At 45.7% G+C, this 19,483-nt stretch overlaps 1 protein-coding gene across 1 annotated transcript; it reads left to right on the forward strand.

Moving 5' to 3' along the window:
* Positions 1–15,097: 15,097 nt before the first annotated feature.
* Positions 15,098–19,472, forward strand: LOC115673822 (cysteine-rich receptor-like protein kinase 10). Its single transcript, XM_030596075.2, has 6 exons — positions 15,098–15,197; positions 17,739–17,860; positions 18,015–18,225; positions 18,478–18,715; positions 18,846–18,996; positions 19,121–19,472. The coding sequence occupies exons 1-6, from the start codon at positions 15,119–15,121 to the stop codon at positions 19,454–19,456; spliced, it is 1,137 nt and encodes a 378-aa protein (XP_030451935.2). The 5' UTR covers positions 15,098–15,118; the 3' UTR covers positions 19,457–19,472.
* The last annotated feature ends 11 nt before the right edge of the window (positions 19,473–19,483 follow it).

Genomic DNA, 19,483 nt, shown 5'->3' on the forward strand with positions numbered 1-19,483 from the left:
ATTATTGTCACGCCCCGAACCCCAACGGGCTCGCGACACCCCTCGATGGTCGATCATTGAACGCGACGTCCCAGGACGCGTCGCCGACCCAAACGAAACACCCAACGATAAAGGCAAGCGGAAGCGAATTTAAAACAACCCAGAAAATAAAATATGACAAAGGGATAGCACAAAACAATAATTCCAAATACACAACATCAAAAGGGAATAGTGGTGGGGTATCCTACTTCGCTATACAAAAGAGGGGCACACAAAATATGGGGTAACTTGACCCGTCCTCCATCCCCGAGATACCCTGGTGGCGTCTCCAATCAATCACGGTCGCAGATCTGAAAATGGTTATATAATAACCGTGAGAACGAGTCTCAATAAGCAACCCCCTATACCCCACATAGGCCAATGCGTACCCAGACAAGTTCAGCATGCAATCTACCCGATTACATATATATAATTCACATAAATGGACTTACCTCGCCATCCAATCACATGCCCACACTGCACATAAGTCAAATCATAATAATGCAATAATAGTCAATGAACACATCAAAATCATTCGAGCGCCATACACACGTACGTTCATCCAATTCAACCCAAACACATTTCACATGCGCATCCATCCAACTTTCACACGACCCGGGTCAACACCCCACAGGTCAGCCCTCCGATCAATCCGGGCTCTGTCCCGGGTCAACACCCCACAGGACCTTTCAAAAATAAACTTTCACACGACCCGGGTCAACACCCCACAGGTCCGCCCTCCGATCAATCCGGGCTCTATCCCGGGTCAACACCCCACAGGACCTTTCTTACTTTCACACAACCCGGGTCAACACCCCACAGGTCAGCCCTCCGATCAATCCGAGCTTTGTCCCGGGTCAACACCCCACAGGACCTTTCAAAAACAAACTTTCACACGACCCGGGTCAACACCCCACAGGTCAGTCCTCCGATCAATCCGGGCTCTGTCCCGGTCAACACCCACGGGACCTTTTAAAAATAAACTTTCACACGACCCGGTCAACACCCCAGTCGCCCTCCGATCAATCCGGGCTCTGTCCCGGGTCAACACCCCACAGGACCTTTCAAAAACAAACTTTCACACGACCCGGGTCAACACCCCACAGGTCCTTTCTCACAACCCGGGTCAACACCCCTCAGGTTGGCAGCCCTCCGATCGATCCGGGCTTGTCAAGCATACACGCCACATAATTCAATCAATTTCATGGCATTCACACGTTCAAATATCACCCAAGTGTGTCCAGACAACCACAATACAAAATTCACCATGCTCTTAGTCATATAAATCAATTTCAATCACCACCCTTTCACCAATGTCAATCTAGCACGCTACATCAGTCAACTCAATTCATGCTCCCCACATCGGCCCACCGACCCGACATTCAAGTCAACACATTCAATTGATTCCAATTCACCCACGAGCGCCACGACAATTCAGTCATACTATTTACCTCAGTCAATCACTAAATTAGCCACACAATTATCACCACAATAATTCATAAATTGGGCACACTCAATCTAATTAGCCCACGCCTAAATTAATTCCTAACCCGATATTAATCATATCCTAAACAAGTCTAAAAATACCCAAAGTACTAGGTAGGGTTTAGGAAGTCACTTACCTAAGTTTGGCCAGGGAAAAGTCGGCTCGGGCCTAAAATGGCCCGGGTGAACAGTGCCGAACTAGGCGTGGGCGCGGGCCAACGGGCGCGGTGGCCGGCCAATGCGGGCACAGTGGCCGGACGGTGTGCCTGGTGCGCGGGCGCGGTGGCCGATCGACGTGCCTGGGCGCGCAAGCGAGCAGGACGGGCGGCGTGCCCGGGCGACAGGCCGGCTGAAACGGGCAATGCGCCTGGGCGATGGGCGACGGGCCGAACGGAACGGGCCAAGGGCCGAGCGGGACGAGCGACGAGCCGGCCAATGGGGGCGCGACGCCGAGCGCACGGCCGAGAGGAGTTGGGCACGCCGGGACTCGGCCGGGCGAGCTCGGGCACGGCCGGGCACGGCTAGGCTAGCGGCCTGGATCGGCTGGCCGGGAGGGGCTGACTGGGCGGCCGGATGGCTGGTCGGCGGCAGGCCGGGCTGGTGGCCGTGGCGACGAGCGGCAGAGGCTCGGCCATGCCCAGGGCAGATCCGGGCCAAGGCCGAGCTGAGCGGCGTTGGGCGAACCAGGCGGGCTCGGCGGCTGCGGGGGACCGGCGGCACGGTGAGGGCCGAGTGGTGGCGGACGGAGCAGCGGCGGCGGCCGGAACGACGGCGCACGGCTGCTGGATGAGGCTGAGCCGGACGGGGGAAAAAGGAGCTCGGGGAAGGAGAGAAACAGGGGAAGGGGGATGGTCGCACGGCGGCCGGAGGCAGCACGGCGGCGGGGCGAGGCCGGACGAGCTACTCGGCGGCTCGGCGGAGCCTAGCCTCGTCGGACGCGGCGATGAGCTGAGCTGGGCAAGGGCGGGTTCGGTCCGGCGAAGGAAAACGGGGAAGGAGAAGGAGAGTGGGGGTCGTGGCGTCAACGCCGGTGGGGCGGGCGGTGGCGCGAGGCGAGCGGCCGGCGGCGGTCGGGCGCGGCGAGCGGCCGGCAGGGGACGAGCTTTGGCGGTCGGCGGCAAGAGGGAAGCCGAGTGGAAGAAGCGGGAGTCGGGGCGGAAGAGACGAAGAAGAAGAGGAATAAAAGAAAAGAAAAAAAGAGAGAGAAGGAGGAGACGTGAGCGGAAAAGAGGGGGAGGGACGTCGCATGCATGGGCGGACATGCGCAGCAGCGCGGCGAAGGAGGAGAGAGAGAGAGAGAGAGAGAGAGAGAGAGAGAGAGAGAGAGAGAGAGAGAGAGAGAGAAAGCAATGATCGCGATCCAACGGTCACGATTCGAACCCGAAAACTATCCCACGGTCCACGAAAATCCTAATTATAATTTAGGAAAAAGGGCCAAAAGAAAATAACCCAAAACACACTACGAGGAAGGTCCATTAGTCCAAATTCGCACCCGGTCAAAATTCCACTTTTCATATAATCCGGGTCATACCGACGCTAGCCACAACAATATCGACACCGTACAATTAAATTCGTCCCGAAACTCCCGAAAATCGACTGCCAAGTTCGGGGTCTAAATAACGGCCAAATTCGATCGAGTGTGATTCTAGCGAAATTTCTATTTTAAAAACGAGAACCCGAGAGTGATCAGTTCCCGGACGAGATTTCATTATAAGCGCACTGACGGATTACACGTTTTATAAATCCCAAAAATGGGCCGAAATTCGGGATGTCACAACTCTTCCCCCCTTACAAAAATTTCGTCCTCAAAATTTACAATCCAAACCCAACTACTCAAACAAATGGGGGTATTGGTGTCGCATCACTTCCTCGCTTTCCCATGTGGCGCCTTCCGTCCCGTGATGTTCCCAGATAACTTTGACCAACGGAATCGCCTTGTTCCGCAATACTCTCTCCATTCTGTCCTCAATTCTTACTGGCTTTTCCACGTACGACACTCTGTCGTCCACGTCTATTTCTTCATAATTTAGCACGTGGATCGGGTTCGGTTCATACTTCCTTAACATAGACACGTGGAACACATTATGCACTTGAGATAAATTCGGCGGTAGCGCGAGACGATAAGCCAAGGTACCGATTCTCTCTAAGACTTCGAACGGACCCACGTACCTCGGGCTCAACTTTTTTTTTTTTTTTTTTCTTGCCGAACAGTGACAATCCTCTCATCGGCGACACTTTGAGGAAAACGTGGTCCCCCACTTGAAACTCCAAAGGCCTACGTCTCCGGTCCGCATAACTCTTCTGACGGTTCTGAGCTGTCCTTAGTCTTTCCCGGATAATCTTTACCGTTTCCATCGACTGCTGAACCAACTCTGGACCTGTTACACTTCTTTCTCCCACTTCATCCCAACAAACTAGCGTTCTACAAGCTCTGCCATACAACACTTCAAACAGTGCCATTCTGATACTCTGCTAATAGCTATTGTTATAGGCAAACTCAACCAAAGGCAACTGTTCTTCCCAACTGCCCCTAAAATCCAATACATATGCTCGCAGCATATCTTCGAAAGTCTGAATCGTCCTCTCAGACTGGGCATCCGTTTACGAATGATAGGCCGTGCTAAACTGTAACTTTGTTCCTAATGCCGTGTGAAGACTTTTCCAAAAAGCGGCAGTAAATTTGGGATCACGGTCCGAGGTGATCGTAACTGGCACTCCATGTAGACGAACTATCTGTTGCACATATATCTCGGCATCCCTTTCCAAGGCGAAGTCCTTTCGCACTAGCAGAAAATGTGTTGACTTTGTCAGTTGGTCGACTACCACCCAAATCGAATCATGACCCCTTTGACTTCTCGGTAAACCCATCACAAAGTCCATCGTGATGTGTTCCCATTTCCACTCGGGAATTTCCAATGGCTGCAACATTCCACCCGGCTTGCAATGTTGCGCCTTCACTTGCTGACATGTTAAACACTTTGCCACGTGCTTGGCTACATCCACTTTCATGTCGTTCCACTAATAATGTTGTCGCAAGTTCCGATACATTTTCGTACTACCCGGGTGAATACTATAATTGCTATGATGAGCTTCTGTCAAAATTTCCTCTTTTAGTTTCGCATCATCGGGCACACACAACCGTCCACGGAACTTCAGAATCCCATCCTCGGATACCTGAAAGTCCGGTTTCCTTTTTGTGACGTCCAATTCCAGAATCTTTTGGATCCTGGGTCCGTCGATTATAAAGCCTTAATCTTAATTTGGATCTCCGGTTCAATCCTCAATGCGGCAAGTAGACTTGAAACATGGCTCACTTCAAACTTAAACTTCGAATCCCGGACTTCCTTCAACAAGGTCCATTCCTTGACCATCATATGCGCGATGCTCGACTTCCGACTCAGTGCATCCGCTACCTTATTAGCCTTTTCAGGGTGATACATAATCTCGCAGTCATAGTCCTTAAGGAATTCCATCCATCGACATTGCCTTAAAACGTATGCTAATCCTTTAGTGATGCATCACTGTAGATCTCATATCCTCCCGGTCTTGACGAGATTGTCAATACTGGTGCGGTCATCATCCTCCGCTTCAACTCTTGGAAACTCCTTTCACACTTATCCGTCCATTCAAACCTCGTCTCCTTCTTTAATAACCGCGCCAACGATGTCGCTACTACCGAAAACCTTTTCACGAAGCATCTATAATAACCTGCTAGACCCAAGAAGCTCCAAATCTCGGTTACTGTTGTCGGCCTCGGCCAATTCATGACAGCTTCGATCTTTGTTGGGTCCACTGCAATTCCTTCTCCGGATATCACATGTCCTAAGAACGCCACTCGATGAAGCCAGAATTCGCACTTACTGTACTTAACGTAGAGTGCATGTTCCCTCAAGATCCGTAGAACCTTTTCCAAATGTACCTCATGCTCGGCGGAACTCTTCGAATACACCATAATATCGTCTATGAACACGATCATAAACTGATCCAGAAATTCCTTGAATACCCGATTCATTAAATCCATAAAGGCTGTTGGGGCGTTCGTCAGTCCAAACGACATCACCATGAACTCGTAGTGTCCATACCTCGTCCTAAATGCCGACTTCGGCACGTCCTCCTTCTTAATCCTCAATTGGCAATAACCAGTCCTCAAGTCGGTCTTAGAAAACACCGATGCCCCTTGTAACTGATCAAACAAGTCATCAATCCTTGGCAACGGGTATTTATTCTTAATGGTCACATGATTTAACTGTCTGTAGTCAATACATAACCTTAACGATCCGTCCTTCTTCCTCACGAATAAAACTGGCGCTCCCCATGGAGACCCACTCAGACGAATAAAACCTTCAGCCAATAACTCCCGCATTTGGACCTTCGATTCCTTCAATTCCGACAGTGACATCTTGTAGGGCGCTCCCAAGATCGGTTTTGTCCCTGGGGCCAACTCAACCACAACCTCGACTCTCCTATCAGGTGGCAATCCCGGCAATTCCGGAGGAAAGACATCGGGAATATTATACACCTCGGCTATGTCCTTTAGCCTTGATTCCTCAACCAACTAGTCAGCCACAATTTAATTATCTTTATACACCTCAAAGACATGCTCAATCCATCCAATTTCAATCCAACAGTCTCCCAAAACCAATCACCCTGGTTCTTTACAAAATCCGAAATTTCCAAGCATAACTCATCCTTCCAAACTCGTCCAAGAATGTCATTAGTAAATTAAAAATCCATAAATCGATTACGCCTATTCACCATAAGTGATAATACGTCATACATGATCATTCAAGTAATAACTTCAAAATCATCTCCTATTGTACCCAATACCATCTCATAACGCATCTAGACTTTCAAGGCACATCCTTCACTTCCTTCTCAGCCACAACATACACTTTTCCTTACGTCCTTAGCCGATTCTGATTAATCTGCGGGGCAGCTCTCGCTTAATGTCCTACTTGCGGTTGTTGTTGCTATATTAACGGTCTAACTTATCGATTCGGGCAGTTTCTCACTTGGTGACCATGTTGGCCACATCCAAAATACGCTCCAGGTCCACCTGGGCAGGGGCCATTCCCGTGCCTCTTTCCACAAGACCGACATGCGGTATTGGAGTAGTAACTCGGCTTCCCAAAGTTCTTTCTTAACGAAGGGACAAGTCTCCGATTCTCTGTCATAGGCTTCTTTCCAAAGTTCATATTATCCCTAGCCGACGCGAACCGCGATCCAGAAGCGGCAGCCCTTTCACTCATATCCGTGTCAACCATCGAGCTCTCTCATACAACTCATTGTAATCCCTTAAGACTCAAAAGTACTAACTGATTGCGGAATTCCGGTTCCAATCCATCTCGAAACCTCCTTGTCCTATCCACATGGTCCTTGACCATCCTTGGTGCGTACATAGGCAACCTTACAAACTCGATCGCGTACTGATCGACTGACATCCGATTTTAGCGAAGCCGAAGAAACTAGATCATTTTCTGTCCTCGCGCACTCTCTCAATGTACTTCTCATTGAAGGCCTCGACAACGACACCCCAGCTTGGAATTATGCCCTTCGAAATATCCTACTTTGGGGGTTCTCTTACCAATCACTTGCATTTCCTTGGAGTTGATATACAGCCAGGGTCACTTTCTCTTCATCAGTGCACCCAAATACCTCAAAAGCCCCTTAGCCTCAGGGTCACCTCTTCCCATTCAACCTTGCAGGTTTCAACCTCAGAAACTGCTCAACTAGCTTGAACATTGGCCTGTTCACATTTACTCGCACTGGACCAGGATTTTCACCGATCACATTATTCCCCTGACCTCCATTATTCCCAATAATCTCGCTGGCAGCTGCAGCGGCGACAGTAGCATTTCGCTCCTCAGTTTGCCTTCTCATTAAAATTCCAACTTCCTCGAGTGCCCTCAAAATCTCATCCCATCTGGGATCCTCTGCAACTCCAACTTGCGGACCTACAAGACCTCAACCTCGACCTCTACCTCGACTACTCAACCTCACAGGGTTCAAGGGTTCACACCACCCACTTACCTGCTATAATTCCCCTCGGGAATTAAAGACCTAGGCCAACTATACCAGTCCCAAGCCCTAGGCAGTGAATCACCACAATTCACTTAGCAGATAGTCAATCACAAACAACACCCAATCACAACCAATAGGGTTCGTGCACTTACCTCAAGTCCTGACGCGCCTGCATTTCACACGTTATTGCATAAAATCACTCAGCAATCACAATCAAACAGTCTGGGGTACGCATGGCACACAAATCTCCTTAACTGTCTACCCCAAAGTCATCGCTCCTTATCACTCCAGGCTTCGACCATCTTGGATCGAGCTGATCTTGCTCTGATACCAAATCAACAGGGATGTCACGCCCCGAACCCCAACGGGCTCGCGACACCCCTCGATGGTCGATCATTGAACGCGACGTCCCAGGACGCGTCGCCGACCCAAACGAAACACCCAACGATAAAGGCAAGCGGAAGCGAATTTAAAACAACCCAGATAATAAAATATGACAAAGGGATAGCACAAAACAATAATTCCAAATACACAACATCAAAAGGGAATAGTGGTGGGGTATCCTACTTCGCTATACAAAAGAGGGGCACACAAAATATGGGGTAACTTGACCCGTCCTCCATCCCCGAGATACCCTGGTGGCGTCTCCAATCAATCACGGTCGCAGATCTGAAAATGGTTATATAATAACCGTGAGAACGAGTCTCAATAAGCAACCCCCTATACCCCACATAGGCCAATGCGTACCCAAACAAGTTCAGCATGCAATCTACCCGATTACATATATATAATTCACATAAATGGACTTACCTCGCCATCCAATCACATGCCCACACTGCACATTAGTCAAATCATAATAATGCAATAATAGTCAATGAACACATCAAAATCATTCGAGCGCCATACACACGTACGTTCATCCAATTCAACCCAAACACATTACACATGCGCATCCATCCAACTTTCACACGACCCGGGTCAACACCCCACAGGTCAGCCCTCCGATCAATCCGGGCTCTGTCCCCGGTCAACACCCCACGGACCTTTCAAAAATAAACTTTCACACGACCGGGTCAACACCCCACGTGTCGGTCCTCCGATCAATCCAGGCTCGTCCCGGTCAACACCCCAGGACCTTTCAAAAACAAACTTTCACACGACCCGGTCAACACCCCAGTCGCCCTCCGATCAATCCGGGCTCGTCCCGGTCAACACCCCACGGGACCTTTCAAAAACAAACTTTCACACGACCCGGTCAACTCCTTTCTCACAACCCGGGTCAACACCCCTCAGGTTGGCAGCCCTCCGATCGATCCGGGCTTGTCAAGCATACACGCCACATAATTCAATCAATTTCATGGCATTCACACGTTCAAATATCACCCAAGTGTGTCCAGACAACCACAATACAAAATTCACCTTGCTCTTAGTCATATAAATCAATTTCAATCACCACCCTTTCACCAATGTCAATCTAGCACGCCACATCAGTCAACTCAATTCATGCTCCCCACATCGGCCCACCGACCCGACATTCAAGTCAACACATTCAATTGATTCCAATTCACCCACGAGCGCCACGACAATTCGGTCATACTATTTACCTCAGTCAATCACTAAATTAGCCACACAATTATCACCACAATAATTCATAAATTGGGCACACTCAATCTAATTAGCCCACGCCTAAATTAATTCCTAACCCGATATTAATCATATCCTAAACAAGTCTAAAAATACCCAAAGTACTAGGTAGGGTTTAGGAAGTCACTTACCTAAGTTTGGCCCGGGAAAAGTCGGCTCGGGCCTAAAATGGCCCGGGTGAACAGTGCCGAACTAGGCGTGGGCGCGGGCCAACGGGCGCGGTGGCCGGCCAACGCGGGCACAGTGGCCGGACGGTGTGCCTGGTGCGCGGGCGCGGTGGCCGATCGACGTGCCTGGGCGCGCGAGCGAGCGGGACGGGCGGCGTGCCCGGGCGACGGGCCGGCTGAAACGGGCAATGCGCCTGGGCGATGGGCGACGGGCCGAACGGAACGGGCCAAGGGCCGAGCGGGACGAGCGACGAGCCGGCCAATGGGCAGCGACGCCGGGCGCACGGCCGAGAGGAGTTGGGCACGTCGGGACTCGCCGGGGCGAGCTCGGGCACGGCTGGGCACGGCTAGGCTAGCGGCCTGGACTGGCTGGCCGGAGGGCTGCTGGCTGGCCGGATGGCTGGTCGGCCGGCAGGCTGGCTGGCCGGCTGTGGCGACGAGCGGCAGAGGCTCGGCCATGACTGGGGCAGTCCGGCCAAGGCTGAGCTGGGCAGCGTTGGGCGAACCAGGCGGGCTCGGCGGCTGCAGGGGACTGGGCAGCGCGGCTGAGGGCTGAGTGGTGGCGGACGGAGCAGCGGCGGCGGCCGGAACGACGGCGCGCGGCGGCTGGATGAGGCGGAGCCGGACGGGGGAAAAAGGAGCTCGGGGAAGGAGAGAAACAGGGGAAGGGGGATGGTCGCACGGCGGCCGGAGGCGGCACGGCGGCGGGGCGAGGCCGGACGAGCTAGTCGGCGGCTCGGCGGAGCCTGGCCTCGTCGGACGCGGCGATGAGCTGAGCTGGGCAAGGGCGGGTTCGGTCCGGCGAAGGAAAACAGGGGAAGGAGAAGGAGAGTGGGGGGGGGTCGTGGCGTCAACGGCGCGGCGGCTGGCGGGGCGGTGGCGCCAGGCGGGCGGCCGGCGGCGGTGGCGCCAGGCGGGCGGCCGGCGGCGGTCGGGCGCGGCGAGCGGCCGGCTGGGGACGAGCTTTGGCGGTCGAGCAGCAAGCAGGAAGCCAGAGTGGAAGAAGCAGGAGTCGGGGGCGGAAGAGACGAAGAAGAAGAGGAATAAAAGAAAAAGAAAAGAAAAGAAAAGAAGAGAGAGAGAAGGAGGAGACGTGAGCGGAAAAGAAGGGAGAGGGGACGTCTGCATGCATGGGCAGACATGCGCAGGCGCGGCAGAAGGAGGAGAGAGAGAGAGAGAGAGAGAGAGAGAGAGAGAAAGCAATGATCGCGATCCAACGGTCACGATTCGAACCCGAAAACTATCCCACGGTCCACGAAAATCCTAATTATAATTTAGGAAAAAGGGCCAAAAGAAAATAACCCAAAACACACTACGAGGGAGGTCCACTAGTCCAAATTCGCACCCGGTCAAAATTCCACTTTTCATATAATCCGGGTCATACCGACGCTAGCCACAACAATATCGACACCGTCCAATTAAATTCGTCCCGAAACTCTCGAAAATCGACTGCCAAGTTCGGGGTCTAAATAACGGCCAAATTCGATCGAGTGCATTCTAGCGAAATCTCTATTTTAAAAACGAGAACCCGAGAGTGGTCAGTTCCCGGGCGAGATTCCATTATAAGCGCACTGACGGATTACACGTTTTATAAATCCCAAAAATAGGCCGAAATTCGGGATGTCACAATTATCTTCAATTGCAATATTAGAAGACTTCCATACTTATATATTATCCACCTTTTGTATGACGGCATACATGCCTTTTTCACCCTTAATGGTTTTCTTATTTGCACAGTTTTCCTCCTACTACGGATTTCCTTTAAATTTGAACTTATTGCTAGTTAATGTATAAAATCTAAAATCTTCTTCATCATTGCTCTTATAGCAACCTACCCATTCTTCACTATTACCTCAAAAACTCATTTTTTGGGTGCATTTGTTATTTATTATTGGTGCCACTTATCCTTGAAAAACATTAATAATACCACGTCAGATCCATGATGTTCTTTTAGCGGCAATTTTGGAGGGAAGCGTGATAGAGGATATATATGTAACATGGTACAAGTTTTGGGTATTTTGGCGACAAAAAAAATTGGGATATTGGTGTCACAGGGCATAGTTTGGGATATTTTCTAGCTTTTTCCCAAAGAAAATTAAGGACAGTCACCCCAATCGCACTTTGTATAAGTTGATAATGTATATGTAGAATTAACGACCTTTTCTTCGAAGGCATTAAACTGTGAAAGACTTCATTATGTAAGTAGAAATTAGATTCTTCGAATGAAGAGGAAGAACTTCTCAAAACTTGAAAAGCTGACATGACTAGAGGTTTAAGCCGAGGTTAAGGTTCCAAAAATTGGAAAATGGTGATCATAGATGTAGAAATATCGCACATCCTTTGACTATGGGGCTTCATATGCTCTTTATTACATGTGATCTCTCTTCACCTTTTAATTTAAACTTTTGGGTTGGATTTTCTGATACGGCATTAAAGCAAAGTTCTACCTCTTTCCCATGTGTGTCCACCCTTGTTAGTCAATTTCCATGTGTTTATTCCAACTTACACGTGAAATGAGGTGTTGAAATATCCAACATCGCTATAGGGTTTCGTATGCTTTTATATGCATGTGGTCTTCATTTATTGACTTAAGCTTTTGGGTTACTTTTTTAATAATGAATTTGTCTCTAATTGCGCGTGCAGTTGTACCTATCACATGCCTCGATGTAGAATAGGAATTATTATCGATAAAGACATTTTCTCTATTGTGGAGTAATGCACTAGTCTTTTTCTTTTTCTTTTTCTTTTTCTTTTCTTTTTTGCTTAGTTATTTTGTAGTTTAAGCTTATTTAGTTCTTGAATGAAAAATCAAGGATTATTTTCGTGCTATATGTGTGTGTGTGTGTATAGGACAGTAGGGGCCTCTGTCAACGAAGATAGAGCTAATTGACAATCGCCCCGTCGGCTCTAACCTTTTTGAACCAGCAAATTCAGAGCTTTACCATTCATGACGGAGCCTGTTGTGAGAGAGAGAGAGAGAGAGAGAGAGAGAGAGAGAGAGAGAGCGAGAGAGAGTTAAATTATGAAATTAAAGTCTGGCCCGTCTTGTGCCGAAACCCAAATTTGCCTGCGGTTAGAACTTGGCTGCTGACTCAAGTCTGGATCAAATTCAAAGTCAAGGAATTCCAGCAAGTCCAACTCGGCGTGGGGTTTATATATTTATGTGGTCAATGTGCATAGGGTTTTTTAAGAGAGACTTAAGCCCAAGTGTCATGCTCTGCAGCGGCGGCAATTACTCAAGGTGGTTTTTCCCTTTGTGAATTTTCTAGATGAAAATACTCTGAGAGATTGTGCGTAAGCACAATTGAGAGTTTCTTGGATATAATCTAGGATTGGTAAACAATTTGGTGTTTGATTAATTATAAACTTTGTAATTCTCAGAATTCATCTTCATGACTGGTTCTCCCCGTAAAGTAAATACCAACGCTCGGACTGAACAATGTAAATACCTGGTGTCCTTATTGTTCCTTGTTGTTTTCTCTAGTAATTTTGGTATATCGTGCTTGATATTGAATTGCAAGATTCGTTAGTTTAGGCATTATTTCACACAATTGGTATTAGAGCTAAAGTTAGGGTTTCTAAAACTGATTTAGGGCTTATGCTTCGTCGGATCAATGTCTGGAATATTATTTGCAATGTTTGGAGCGAGAGTTTAGATTGAGAAGCTCAATAGGAGGAAAACTAGGTTTGAGAGCATTAAGTGTGTGCCCTATTTACAAACCAAAGTTTAGTGAAGGCGCTGGACAGTAAGGATAAGTTGCCATAAGAATGAAAGAGACCAATAAGGCAGAGGTAATGGAGAAGGACGATAGCATAACCCTGTTGATTTTGTTAGATGAGGTGTTGATTGAAATGGCAGAATAAAAGGATGCAGTAGTATTGTGGGCAAAACTTGAGTCACTTTATCTACTGAAGGGTTCAAATAATTGCTTATGGTGATCGAAGGCACATCCATCAGAGTCAATGTCCATGTTTAAGTCTGGCCAAGAAATTCCAACAACTCCAGCTCTGTGTGGCTTTCATTAAAGAATACCAGAATTGGACTTCTAGTGGCGGTGGTTAATATATGTATAAGGTTTTTTTACAGAGATTTAAACCGTAGTGCTCAGGTAGCAATAATTCCAAGTTGAGTTCATCAGAATATTGCAGTGATTGTAAAATTTGTCCGGTGTCATTATCATACCTTGTGATTTCTCTAGTAATTTCGGTATATCATGTTTGATATTGAATTGCAAGATTTGTTTGCTTTGGCATTATTTCACAACAATTGGTATCAAAGCTAAGGTTAGGATTTGTAGAACTGATTTAGGGCTTATGCTTGTTTAATCATTGTCTAGAATATTGGATTTGCAATTATCTCTAGAGCGAGATTTGAAATAGAGAAGCTCAAAGGGAGGAACAATATTGGGTTATGGAGCATTAAGATGTATGCCCTATTAACAACCTAAGTTTGTTGAAGGCCGTGGACGGTAAGGATAAGTTGCCAGAAGAGATGAAAGAGAAATATAAGGCAGAGGTAATGGAGAAGGATAATAGCATAATCCTGTTGATTTTATCGGATGAGGTGTTGATTGAAATAAGGATGCGGTAGTATTGTTGGCAAAACTTGAGTCACTTTATCTACCAAAGGGTTCGGATAATTGCTTATAGTGGTAGAAGGCACGTCCATCAGAGTCAATGTCCATGTCTAAGTCTGGCCAAGGAATTCCAACAACTCCAGCTCTGTGTGGGTTTCATAAATAAGACCAGAATAGGACTTCTTGTCGTGGTGGTTGATATATGTATGAGGTTTCTTTACACAGATTTAAACCCTAGCGCTCGGGTGCTGCAGCGGCAGCAATAATTCCAAGTTGAGTCCATCAGAATATTGCGAGAGATTGTGAATAAACACAATTAGGAACAACTTGTGTGCAGTCAAGAGTTGAGAAGCACTCAAGCAATTAATTGATTGTAAACTTTGTATTGTCCGAATTCATTGTGGATTTCTTGGCAGTTGATTCATTCCATAGCCACTTAAGCTTTTCTGGGGACGGGGGGCACGGAGCTGTCCCCATGTGTAATTAGCAACGACAGCAATACGGTCCTTAAAAGTTAGCATTAGATTTTTTTTTCCTGATGTCTTTTTCGACTAGTGCTTCCTCATTAACATTAGTCTCCCCCCTAGACGAAACAAACATACTTTGCTTGAGAGAAAATTTCTTTTTTTTTTAATTAAGCAACCCATGAGAAATGTCTGCAGCCCATAATAGTCCATGATACAAGAAAAACCTACAATTTTAGAACTTACAAATGGTTGAAGATGACAGATGTGACAATTTGCTAGTAAAGGTCCGCTAGCAATATGTTTGTCAAGAAGGAAACTCATATTTAATTTCCCGATTAATAGGTGAACAAACATGGGTTGTTCCTGATAGAAACTTTGTGCTTCTTAATATTTTCATTTGTGAGGCTTCAGCCCCCGTCAGTTTACCAAAAGCAAAAAATTGCAAATGCTGGTGGAATTGCAATTGAAGTTTGGACTTTCTCGTTTAAGCCTCTCTATTAAGATTTCTCAAGGCCCCCTTCTTGCATATCGAATTACCAATCTTCGTGCTTCAGTCTTAGGTCTAATCCCGACCTAGTGAAGCAGAGTGTTGGAATGTTTAAATATTGGACATGCTTTCATCTAAAAGGCAGTAAGATTAGTTTGGCACTTGCCTCACATTTGTAATGGTACATTTGCAGGAAAAAGCGACAAATCTACCGTGATAACCATTGCCATTGTCGTTCCTGTTGGAGGTGTGATGGTACTTCTCTTTCTCGCTTGTTGTTTGCTTCGAAGAAAGAGAAAGAAGACGTATGATGTCGTCAAAGGAATAAGTGGTAAATTGACTATTTGCCTTTATTTTCATGTTAAACCATCTATATTATATTAATTGAGCATATTATGAAACTTCTTTATTTTCCATTAGGAATTATACAAATTAAGAGTCCGTTTGACATAATTGTAGCTGTACTGTAGCTATGTTGTGCAGAAAATTGGCCATGAAGTTAGCTTAAGCTACTACAACAATGAAATGTTCGTTGAACATTTTATAGAAACTGCACCAACACCCTTTTTTCATAATTTAAGATGGTCGGGCAAGCCGTACCATATCAAACAAGTGGAGCTAATTACAAGCTTTTTAAAACATTGTGTGTATTTATCAGTGCCTGAAGATCAATAATTTCCCTTTTAAACATATTATTAAAAGCCAAAGTACATTTGATATCAGAAACATTTGACCAAAAACCAGAGTCAACTTTGTTGTTTTCTTATGTATACTTTAAAAAAGTTTTGCGCCTCTATAATTGAATTGAAAAATGATGTTTATCATGATTTCAAATCAATTATATTAAAACAAGAAAAACTTACGTATCACATAAGTTCTATGGGATTATTGTCAAAAAAGTCCTAAACATATTACACGGCAGCCAATTTTGTCAATTCGCCAATTTAGTACTACTGCTATACAACTAGGGGTGAGCAATAGATCCGTTTTAACTCGAGAATCAGGTTTGTTGGTCCGGTCCTTAGCCGGTACCCCAACCAGGCTGGTTCCTAAGTTGAACCAACACAATTTTGGCTTTCAAGCCTCTATCAACGGAAAAAAAAATTGCGCTCATTAAGATTAAAACCATGTCTTAAATATAGAAAAATAACCCCATAACCCCTTGACTAAGGACGATTTTTTAGTAAAATAACACATTTTTCTATTTTATTATAATAGATTTAATCTTGAACCAAAATGTAAAAATGAGTTGGTGGGACAGGCCAGTTTAGATCAAGAATTGACCCACCCTAGAATTCCCCTATGTACGACAACGAGAAAATTATCCAATCAGTCCTAAGTCTATTGTACGGATGCCAATTTTGTCTTAAGAATTTTAATTTTGTCAATTCAGTTCTAAAACTTTACACAAAATTACAATGTAGTCATTCCGATCAATTTTGACGGAAATCGCTGACTTGGTGGTTTAGTCATTACTAGCATCACCACGTCAGCAATTTCCAGCAAAAATTGGCTAGATGGACTATATTCGAATTTCGCATAAAGATTTAGGATAAAAAATGAAAAATTTATGACTAAATTGATATTCGTATAATAGGTTTAGGATTGATTTGAGAATTTCCCACAGCGCCGCCAAGAAACAATCAAAATTTAAAGAAAGTATTCGATATTGGAAGAATCCAATTCTTCATGCTATTTCTACCTTTAAAACTATACATAGACTTCACAAGCATACATAATGCCATCAGCAGAAGGAATAGTTTGGGAACGTAAAAGCTTATTTCTGGCCTTCTATATGACATAGATGGAGCAACTCCACAAAAATTTCACCAATCAGCTATCAAAATTCTCCTTTTTATAGCATCAGGACTATTCAAACTCCCAATCACCGATTCATCTATCAGGAGAACAAAGCTGAAGGGCACTCTTCCAGACTTGCTTAGAGAAACTGCATTCAAAAAACAAATGGAATTTAATCTCAGTGCTTTCATGACAGAAAAAACACAGTTTGGCCATCATTAGAAGACTATCTGTCAATTCCTTGAAATATAAGCAACTTTTCTTGTCTAGCCAACCAAAGTATGAATGCAAACCTCAGCATATTAGGTGAAAGCCAACCAGCCAATGCCACTTCGCTCTTGTGCCTCTGTTCCGGACAATCCCAAGTTGAAGCAGAGGTAAGAATGACACTAGAAGCAGCAGTGCAAGTATCTCGGTCTTCCAAAGGAGGCTTTGGACAAATTACACCACAACCAGCTTCCTGGATTGATACCGAGTCTTCAGACCTCGCCACGGGCCATTTCCATTCAGAGCACAAATTATATCAGCCACTTTTGCATTTCAAAGAAGAGCAGAATCATTGAGGTACCGTGACACGGAAAGTGAGGATAGGGGTCAAGACGCAGTCGGGTGAGGCGCCGGCGGCTCACCGCAGCCTTCTTAAGCCTCTCCTTAGGGATACATCCAGAAAGATCCCATTAGGATGCCATGAGTATTGCCAGTGCTATAGATTCACAGTTGCCGACCACATAACGAGGCCTCAAAATACTCCTAAAACAATTACCTCCAAGCATAGGTAGCATCTGCACCCGCAATTGACTGACCTAACACTACCCTCAGCATGAAGAAGTGATCATGATCAGAGATTTATCTCATTACTTTGTCTCCTATAGAATTGATAATTTTGTTTCTTTTTTTCCCGTGATGGCCATCTAAAGGGTAAAGATTGCTTTGGGGTAGGGGGACAACCATGCCAGTCTAATCTGTTGATCTTCATTATGACTTGTTGCGAAGCACTGACAACCCTATAAACTCCACTAGGAGCCACTGTCGAGGTAATTCGAAAATCACATTGACTTGTTTGGTAATGTAGGGGCAAATGAACTTACCACCGTGGAGTCCTTGCAATTTGACTTGGCTACAATGCAAGCAGCAACAAATAATTTCTCTCCTCAAAACAAATTGGGTGAAGGTGGATTCGGTGAAGTTTTCCAGGTACGTATTACATATAAATTGGAAATGATCAAGAATGCTTTGCGTATGAATCACACATAATGATTTCGGAGAGAAAGAAACATGTAAAGCTTTTTTATGTTAGTTTTCAAGAAGTGGTCATAAGGAATTAAACGATATATACAAAGCACTTCAGGGTGGACTTCCTAATGGACAACAAATCGCGGTGAAGAGGCTATCACAAAGCTCAAGACAGGGTGACGAAGAATTCAAAAATGAAGTTCTATTAGTTGCCAAGCTTCAACACAGAAATCTTGTGCGACTACTTGGATTTTGTTTGGAGGGAGACAAAAAGCTACTGGCCTACGAGTTTGTGCCAAATAAAAGCCTTGATTACTTCTTATTTGGTATGTTGCAGTTTAACCTTCTTATGTGCAGAAAGTATAATTTGCTAGAAATAAAATGTTGTCAAGATCTCACTAGCTGTGGAAACCTTGGAATTAAGAGGTTTTTGTTCTTTCAACTGATTATAGTTTTTCTTTAAGCAACATTTGATGAATGAGAATAATATATTTTGGAATTGTGATGGACTTCGCCTCTAGTTTTAGAATAGGTTCCACATGCTAGCACATTAATGAATTTTGGGTGCAACGGTGCAGATTCCGAAAAAAGGAGACAATTGGATTGGCCATTACGTTATAAAATAGTATCTGGAATCGCTCGAGGAATGCTCTATCTACACGAAGATTCGCGACTCCGGATTATCCATCGGGACCTAAAATGTAGCAATATCTTGTTAGACAGTGAAATGAACCCAAAAATTTCAGATTTTGGCATGGCAAGGATTTTTGGAGTCAATCAAAATCAGGCTACCACAAATAAAATTGTGGGGACTTTGTAAGTCTAAGTTTTTGAGTGGATGACTTTGTAATTGGATGCGGCACTTGCTCATTTTATCTATTTAGGGATGCTAAGCGATCTGCATCTAAATCTGCAATGCACATATGGCTAATGTTCGGTTTTGCAGTGGTTACATGTCTCCAGAATATGCAATGCATGGAGAATTCTCGGTGAAATCCGATGTTTATAGTTTCGGCGTGCTACTTCTAGAGATCATTTGCGGCAAGAAGAATAACTATTACCACCAATTGGATGGGGGTGAATATCTTGCTAGTTATGTAAGTATCACAATGCTACTGTGACAAAAATGTATAGCGGCACTCTTTGTAATTTTGGTCAAGTAAAATTTAAATTCCTTTGAAAAAACTCAGTCGGCACTCTTTTCTGGAATTATTCTTGCAGGTGTGGAATCAATGGAGGGAGGGCATGCCCTTGGAAGTGTTGGACTCAGCTATCATGGATTCATATTCAAGAGATGAAGTGCTTCGATGCCTGCACATTTGCTTACTCTGCATTCAGGAACATCCGGCTATTAGACCCACCATGGCCACCGTAGTTCTCATGCTCAGCAGCAATTCCATTACCCCACCATCGCCTCGACATCCAGCCTTCTTTGTCCGAAGTAGATCGCAAGGACTAAACATCCCAATGAGAGAGCTTGAATCGGACCGATCCACTAGTAAGACTATGCCTTCGTCGACCAATGGCATGTCGGTTACCGAATTGTACCCCCGGTGAGTGGCGGTCTAAGCGAAATCTTTGTTC

This window comes from Syzygium oleosum, unplaced genomic scaffold, assembly GCF_021117445.2.
Source record: "Syzygium oleosum isolate NSW1041296 unplaced genomic scaffold, Sole_v2.1 Sole_v2.11, whole genome shotgun sequence".
Classification (NCBI taxonomy): domain Eukaryota; kingdom Viridiplantae; phylum Streptophyta; class Magnoliopsida; order Myrtales; family Myrtaceae; genus Syzygium; species Syzygium oleosum.

Coding starts and splice junctions, on each gene's coding strand:
- LOC115673822 (XM_030596075.2), top strand. CDS start 15,119: ATGGTACTTCTCTTTCTCGCTTGTTGTTTGCTTCGAAGAAAGAGAAAG. Junction 15,198..17,738: donor TGTCGTCAAAGGAATAAGTG/GTAAATTGACTA, acceptor TTGGTAATGTAG/GGGCAAATGAACTTACCACC. Junction 17,861..18,014: donor GATTCGGTGAAGTTTTCCAG/GTACGTATTACA, acceptor AAAGCACTTCAG/GGTGGACTTCCTAATGGACA.